The 8,705-nt window shown below is 26.6% G+C and overlaps 1 protein-coding gene across 3 annotated transcripts; it reads right to left on the bottom strand.

Annotated features, from left to right (window-relative positions):
• Positions 1-368: 368 nt before the first annotated feature.
• LOC126670372 (putative protease Do-like 14) lies at positions 369-5,979 on the bottom strand. 3 transcript variants are annotated; one of them, XM_050364083.2, is made up of 11 exons: positions 5,863-5,977; positions 5,580-5,753; positions 5,413-5,508; positions 5,206-5,345; positions 4,815-5,104; positions 4,646-4,706; positions 4,212-4,342; positions 1,430-1,550; positions 1,243-1,335; positions 742-866; positions 369-635 (listed from the first exon to the last, which is right to left on the bottom strand). In XM_050364083.2, exons 2-11 carry the CDS (start codon positions 5,659-5,661, stop codon positions 527-529), a joined length of 1,248 nt encoding a protein of 415 aa, XP_050220040.1. In that variant the 5' UTR covers positions 5,662-5,753; positions 5,863-5,977; the 3' UTR covers positions 369-526. The 3 variants fall into 3 exon arrangements, with proteins under 3 accessions (XP_050220040.1, XP_050220041.1, XP_050220039.1); XM_050364084.2 differs by having other exon boundaries at positions 765-866; positions 5,580-5,979; XM_050364082.2 differs by having other exon boundaries at positions 5,580-5,977.
• Between the last annotated feature and the right edge of the window lie 2,726 nt (positions 5,980-8,705).

Genomic DNA, 8,705 nt, shown 5'->3' with positions numbered 1-8,705 from the left:
CTAAATTATTAGGTGCATATAAGTTTAAAATAAAGTCTTTCTTGCAAATTCCTCTTCAAATATGAAACCCAACATGACGCGACTATCATGTTAAGAAAATTAGACGAGATGTGTCAAAAAATTAGTAAATATACCACTACACGACTAATATATTGTCTAACATGGCAAATAGTATTCGTAAAGGTCACATATGTGCAAAAAAAATTGTTAAAAAAAATAAATATAAATATTCACTAAAAATTAGGTAAATAATAGTATAAGGACTTTATTATAGATTGAGCCTTAGATACATTTAAGTGCATCATTGGCGTCTGGTTTTATATTCCAAATCCCATCCGCAAAAAGATCATAAAAATACAAAACAAAGATTATTCAAATGCAAAATATCCATTAAATAGCAAGTGAAACAAAAACCTATACAAATATTTCAGATTGGTTTAGCCATTAAATTACAGAAATTAGATAGCTACACTAAATAAACTGGAGCTTTGATTTGCTTGAGCATGCACATAATTTTTGCCACCATCTAACTCTCCCATATCAACCTAGCCCTCTTTGCCTTGATCTCGTTGTCTTTATCACGTTGCGTTATCAGCCTGCTTCGTCTACCCGTAACTAGAGGGGCCACCGGCCAACTGAAACCAAAGTAGACCATGAACACCAAACGTGCACAACTTTTATTGCCATATAATTAGCTAAATCATTTGAAAGAAAATATGAACAAATGTGGAAAGAGATTACCTATAATATCTATTTGGACCAACCTTACCAACAAACATAGTTACATTCAAACGAGATCCATCACTTGGTCGTAGCACAGATAAATTCACAGGTTTCCCGGCCTTGTCCCATATCAAATCTAAAAACTGACAGTAACAGGAAAAACAATTAATTCCTTGGTGGTATGTAGATCTATAGAATATACACACAAGCAACCTTGGATCCTGTTATCTAAACTGAGAATGCCGATATTTATAGCCCTTTTTTTTGTGTAACTAGGTTTTCTCATTTTCTATGGAGAATAGCACATTCAGAAAATACTATAAGATGTTTAAGTTTGGTGTTAATTGCTCATTACGTACAAGTTCAAGAGGCAAATCGATGTTTATTTCTATAATATAGTGATATACCTCCCAAGTTCAGAATATTTACTATAAAATGTTTAAGTTTTGGTGTTAATTGCTCATTAAGTAGAAGTTTAAGAGGCAAATTGATATTTATGTCTACAATGAAGTGATATACCTCCAAAACAGTCTCAAAACATTTTCCATCACATTCAACAATGATATCAGCTTGCAATATTCCGGTATTATAAGCAGTTGACTTTGGTGGAACCTGGTTGGAAGTTTGGTAAATGAGGAAAAGAAATGATCCAACTAAAAATGCATATTTAACTCATCAATATCAGTTGCTAGGAGGAAGAACAAACCTTATCAACAACAACACCTTCAAAGATATTTGGAAATCTTTGTATCACAAATTCCAAATAACATTCACTTTGCATATAAAGGTTGGACAACTCCATTCCATGCCAAGGGAGAAGATATTGCCTAGACCAAATCAAGGATTGCAAGTACAAAGTAAGCATACTTTCCGTATAATTATGTTTAAGGCTTATCAATATGAAAATGAGAATATTTTGTTAAGTAAAGTCAAGAAAAGACACAATACTAAGGAGACAATATTCAAATTTTTGACTAAAAGTAAACTGAAACTGTATTTGACATAGCATATATTATATATCCAACTAGTGTAAAACCCTCGCTTCGCTTCGGCATTGAGTAAATTAAAATTAAAATATAAACTTGAATGTAATAATTTAAATTATCTAAATGTTAACAATTAAAAAAAAGTAATTGTTTTAATATTAAAAGTGGATATATGTATGATTTATATATAATTTTACTATTTAAACTGATATGATGATATAAAATTAAGTATTATATAATAATATATCAAATAAATAGAAATAATATAAAATGCGACTAATTAGTTTTTTAAAATCGACATATCATTCAGTTAAAAGTATATTATTTTTCTCATCAATACAAAAAGATCATTTAAACTTGGTGTCCAAGTTTATCATTGAACTCGGACACCAAATTTATAATCCTTGCAATGTTTTAAAATTTTTAAACAAAAATTTATGATATGAAACATAAATTTTACTAAAAAGAAATTTTAAAATAATTTGATTCAATTATTTTTTTTAATGTAAATATATGAGCAATAAGCACTTTTGTAACAAATATAGTATTAATATAAAATAAAATAATGTTAAATTTGGAACAAATAATTTAAACAAATTATAACTAAGTATTAGTTCTTAAATTCAATTGTTGATAATTTATAATGTCATCTATTATTAAACCGTAAAATGTGAATGTTTTATAGATTTAAAGTTAATAAAAATAAATCAATAATTAAGAAATCTTCTAAAAGATGTCAATTTTTTTTTATAAATTAATTTTTTAGAGCTGCTACTGTCTTTGGAATCAGATTGATTACTATTTGAAAATTAATTTATTACAACTATTTATAACAAATTCTTTTATATAATTTTTTTTGAGAGAATATTTTATTATAAGTGTTGTTTATTAAAAGAAATTTGAGACAAAAGGAGCTAATCAATTACACATATGCTTTAAAGTTATGGAATTTATTGATATGTTAAATTTGTTATATATTCAAATTATATACTTTATAATTATGAAATTTATTAATATGTTATATTTCAAATAATTTATTTTATTAATTTTTATAATAGTTTATTTATATGAAAATAAAATTTTATAAATAGCAGTTAATGTATTTATATATTTATATATATATATATATATATATATATATATATTATAATTTTATAATTTTTAATATTTATAAATATACCCCTTTATTTTAAATATTTATACATTTTTCCTACGCTTGTGTTTCCTATATTTTGAAAAAAATGTTTTGCCTTTTCCGTTTTCGTGCAACTTAGGATACAAATTAACAATTTAATCTAATTTTGGCTAATATAAAATAATAATTCATTAATAAAAATAATAATAACAATAGATAAAAGAATTGGAATTAAGTTAAATTCTCTTTTGATGAATGGAATAAGTTGAAATTATCGTTTCTTATTAACAATTCCATTAATTTGTATCATACATAAAAGAAAAATTGTGATAGTAAGTTAAACAAAGGAAAGTAAAAGAAATGAGTAATTAACTTAAATGAAATGAAACATAGTGGTATTATAAAGATGACATAATAGTAAATACACATGCTGATCTCTATTCTACCAATATCATCTTAAGAATATAATCCTACAAAGCTAACTATTGAAATAAGCTAAAAGATAGAGCATAACAGTTCCGAAAAACTAAAAAAAACAGTATAACAGTTAAAATAAACTAACCAGATAATGACGCTTCAAAAATTAAATTAAATGAAAGAGTTTGAGATATATATAAAGATGATCAAATAAACTCGGATTCCAAAAATAGCATAAATATCCTTGGATAATGATCAAATAAACTTGGACTCAAAGAATAGCATAAAAATCCTTGGACACCAAGGAAATATTTTAGTAAATTTTTTTTAATAAAATTACATGATAAACATCAGCGTTAATTTTCAGAGATTTTTAAATAAAATAATTTTTTTTAAGATTTTGTTGTTAGAGTATGAATAAATGTAGTTAATTTTGTTAAAATAAATAGTGTAAAATATATTGGATGATTTTATGGAATAGTGATATGCACAACTCATGCAACAATAATAATTGGAGGTGTTTTAATGCATTTTTTTCAAAACAGCAGTGGAGCATGGTTCTTTTGTAAATTTAAAGCCAAACTTGGCAGTTGGCACTTTATTATATAGACCAAAGATTTTGACCAAAAGGTACCCCAATTATTAAATTTGTGATGGTTTTTCTGTAAATAAAATAAAAACATGTGTCCCTTTATATTGAAGGTAGTTGGAATTTACGAAAAAAGGCAAAGAGTAACTTGAATGATATTATGGACTATGATGTATATAATTACAACATGTTGGGTTTATTAGTAATTGGAACCCAAAACACTGTTCAACGTACAGTGTTTTGGGTTCTCTTTTAATCTATATATATCCAATACTACTGGAAACTATTAAGTACAATTATTCAGCAAAGTGAACTAATAAAAGTGACATGCTATAGCAATGAAAAGAAAAATAGAGCATACCTGTTTCTTTTAAGTTCATCCCACCACTTTGAAACTATATTGATGGGTAGAAAAGGGGTACAAAAATGAGAATAGAAATTTATTCCAATTACTTCTCCATAACAATTGATGATTGGTCCCCCAATGCCATACTATCACCAAAATTAAAAAAATATACATAAGCAGTTAATATAAAAGAAAAAAAAAACATAAGATAACTTCAAAAGCTTTCATTATCTGGAAAAATTCAGAAGCAAAATCAAAATTATTCTATATGACTTAGCAAACTCATGAACTATAAGTGGCTGTTGGGCTAGGATTATAGTAAACACCTACTTTAGATTGTTTATACGAAAATCTGCTAAATGAAGTAATAGATTGTCCATCAATTTAATTTCTAACAATTGATAAAATGGTGCAACAAAATTATTGACACATGAAAAAGATGTCCTTACTCTAGAAATTAAAAAATCTGCCCTCAGAAGCTCTTTGCAATTCAATTCGGCGTCATCAATGCTGTTACACAAAAATGAGAAAGGACATTTTGAAAAGGAAAATTAGATGTCAGCATAACCAATGCTTCAAATTCATGTCAACCCCTCACGTTACTCAATCATATCATACCTGAATTTTCCACCAACAACCATAGCAGTATATTCTTTATCATGATTGCGACCAAGTGCTAATACTGTATCCCCGGGTGCTAAATTAAACTTGGAAGTCTGAGGATGGTATGCGGGTGGTTTCTCATCCATCATGTTTAGATCAATGCGTACAGAACTATCTACATTTCGCAGCCTTGCTGGTGAAATTGACATTTTTGTTCGAAACTTTATAGCAGCAATGTTATAATTGAAATCATATCCTATTATATCACCATCGCATGCTATACCAGGAGACTGAATCACAACAATCTGAAAACTTAAACTATAGCTTATAAATATTGTAGTAAATTATAAATATCGATATTATAATGGGATAAGTTAAATTATGAAGAAAAAAAGAATTAGCAAACCTTGATACCATTTGCAACAGCATTGATATGAGGTTCAGGTCTTAGGATACTGGCAGTGGTCAAAATGGTATTACAAAATTTACCATCAATGTTGAGGGATTCTATGACAAATCCGGAACCTTCAAGTATCTCTCTCTCATCTGTATAGAATTGAAGATTATGGAAACCGCATTTTAAAAGAAAAAGATACAAAATTGCGAGAGTTACCTGAATAAGAAACGACGGCAACAACTGATAGAGATGCTTTGAGAGCAAGTTTGATGAGATGATAACTCAAATTGTTGGACAAAAGTGCAGGATTTCCTATTCCATTAAACATATTGAGAGCAGAGATAAGAAGTTGAATTGCAGGAAAAATGTAAGAATTTCCTTACTCTTCCTAGCTTCATCAGACTCCCGATTCCAGGGATTAGCTTCTACCCAATCTTGTATTGAATAAGACCGTGTGCAAATCATTGTTGGGTAATAATAATAGTGAGCTAAGAATTCTTGTTTGCTCAGCTCTCACTCAAAATTGTTGATTCTTATTAATTTATAAATTTTTTTCCCTGCATTTTCTCAGCAACCAATCACTCCAACAAAAAGACATTCAAAAGGTAAAATCAAAAGAAAAACAAAGCAATGCTTAAATCAACAAATTAAATAATTCCAATTTACCCAAACTTAATCCTCGACGTCTTGAAGACCATCTAAAGGCACAACAGACGGCGCCGTTTCGTCGCCCTCGCCGGACATTGCATCAATTTAGACAAAAATACAGGTGACAGATGGTTTTAAGGCTTCTTTGGGCTTTTCATATATCAGGCCTTAGTGTAATTACCTCTACCAATAGCAATAGCTAATGGGATTTTTAGACAAATGCCTATAAAACACCTAAATATTCTCAAGAGTATCCATTGACTAAAATTAATTGAAATTTACACTTTGACCAAATTCTGTTGCAAAAATAAACTTTCTATTTTGAAAAGTACGATTAGTTACAGATGAAGAAGAACTTATTACAGTTATTGATATCGCTTTGAAATCTTATACCCGTGAATGTTGTTTTCCTATTCTTGACTCTGATCTCAATGGGTTCTTTCTTTATTGTCATATTGGTGGCTCTGATGGTAAGCAATTATTTAACTCGTTTTATTTCGATTCAACCTGTCAATTTTCTATTCTTCAATTAAAGTTAGAAAATTAGTCGAGAGAAACAAAAAAATTATAGTTAGTAAATTAATTCACAGATACTAATAATTTTCTAGCTTTAATTGAATATTTAGAAGAAGACGGTGATAATTATGATTTCGTTCCAGTTGAAATCATTCTGTTGATCCGGACATCATAGAAGAGAGTTGTGGTGATTATGTACCAGTTGATTCAAATCTATTAGTTACTAACTTTTACTTCTCTTTTTCCTATTACTCTTTGTTGTCTGTAAAAAAATGAAAAGTCACAGTGTTCGGTGGCTGATGTAGAGCAGGGAAGAAAGAAACAAAACCAGAAAATGGAACCTTCTACAACTGGCTACTTTTTTTTTTAGATTCTTTTATTCAGTTTAGATTCCTAATAGTAAAATAAGAATTTTCTCGTGATCCAATCAAGCTTCCCTTTTTTCTTTCTCTCTAACAGTGGTAATTTCAATCTTCTGCATGTACAAATTTTACTTTTAGTTTTGTAGAATCTTTTGTGAAGGAATTAGTTTGCTTGTTCAGCACTCAAGAATATATATTTTCTAAGTTGGAAAAGTCTTGTTTATTAGTTGTTACATATTTTTATATTATACTGAAACCTATTTACTATAGTTTATTTTTAAAAATTATAAAATATTAAACTTGTGGTTTATATCGGTTTACTAAATATAAGTTTACCAAAGGTTGACTATCGGTTTACTTAAAAAGCAATTTACTATTATTTATTTTTTAAAATTATAAATATTAAACTTATGGTTTATGTCGGTTTATTAAATATAAAGTTATCAACGGTTGACTATCAGTTTACTTAAAAAACAATTTACTATTATTTATTTTTTAAAATTATAAAATAATAAACTTATAATTTATATCGGTTTACTAAATATAAATTTAGTAACGGTTGACTATCAGTTTACTTAAACATAATTTACTATTGTTTATTTTTTAAAAATTATAAATTATTAAACTTATGGTTTATATCGGTTTACTAAATATAAGTTTACCAACAGTTGACTACCCGTTTACTTAAAAAAGAATTTACTATTGTTTATTTTTTAATTTTTTTTTAAATATTAAACTTATGGTTTATATCGGTTTACTAAATATAAATTACCAACGGTTAACTATCAATTTACTTAAAAATCAATTTACTATTTTTTATTTTTAAAAATTATAAAATATTAAACTTATGATTTATATTGGTTTACTATATATAAATTTACCAACGGTTGACTATCAGTTTACTTAAAAAGCAATTTACTATTGTTTATTTTTTAATTTTTTTTTAAAATATTAAATTTATGGTTTATATCGGTTTACTAAATATAAATTACCAACGATTAACTATCAGTTTACTTAAAAAGCGATTTACTATTATTTATTTTTAAAAATTATAAAATATTAAACTTATGATTTATATTGGTTTACTAAATATAAATTTACCAACGGTTGACTATTAGTTTACTTAAAAAGCAATTTACTATTGTTTATTTTCTAAAAATTATAAAATATTAAATTTATTGTTTATATCGGTTTACTAAATATAAGTTTACTAACGGTTGACTATCAGTTTACTAAAAAATAATTTACTATTGTTTATTTTTTAAAAATTTATAAAATGTTAAATTTATGGTTTATATTGGTTTACTATATATAAGTTTACCAGCGGTTGACTATCAGTTTACTTAAACACAATTTACTATTGTTGATTTTTTAAAATTATTAATTTTTAAATTCATGGTTTATGTCGGTTTACAAAATATAAGTTTACCAATAGTTGACTATCAGTTTACTTAAAAAAGAATTTACTATTGTTTATTTTTAATTTTTTTTTTAAATATTAAATTTATGGTTTATATCAGTTTACTAAATATAAGTTTACCAACAGTTGACTACCAGTTTACTAAACATAAGTTTACCACCGGTTTAATATTATTTTCTAAAAAATAAGTTTACTACCGGTTCATTTTTAATTTACTAAATAAAATTCTTTTTAGAAATGTAAGTTTATATATTTTTAGAATATAGTAATTATTGCTAAAGATCCATAGAACATACTTTCACCAATCTTGTCATCAAATGGATTCAATCCCTTCACAAGTTTCAATTTAGTAACCCTTTAGTGAACTGTTAGAAACTATTTAATCTTCATTTCAAAATAAAAAATTATTTTCAATCATCCATTTAAGAATTAGATGAGCAAGAACTACTCAAGCAATGTGAAAAAAAAGAGCAAATAGACCTACATCACAAACATAAACCACTGTATTATATACCAACTACTAGCATTTCTAAGCCCTTTATTTTTGCACATGATCTGCACTC

The sequence above is a fragment of the Mercurialis annua genome, linkage group LG2, assembly GCF_937616625.2.
Source record: "Mercurialis annua linkage group LG2, ddMerAnnu1.2, whole genome shotgun sequence".
In the NCBI taxonomy this organism is placed as follows: Eukaryota; Viridiplantae; Streptophyta; class Magnoliopsida; order Malpighiales; family Euphorbiaceae; genus Mercurialis; species Mercurialis annua.
This window is presented reverse-complemented; position numbering and strand designations above follow the sequence as displayed.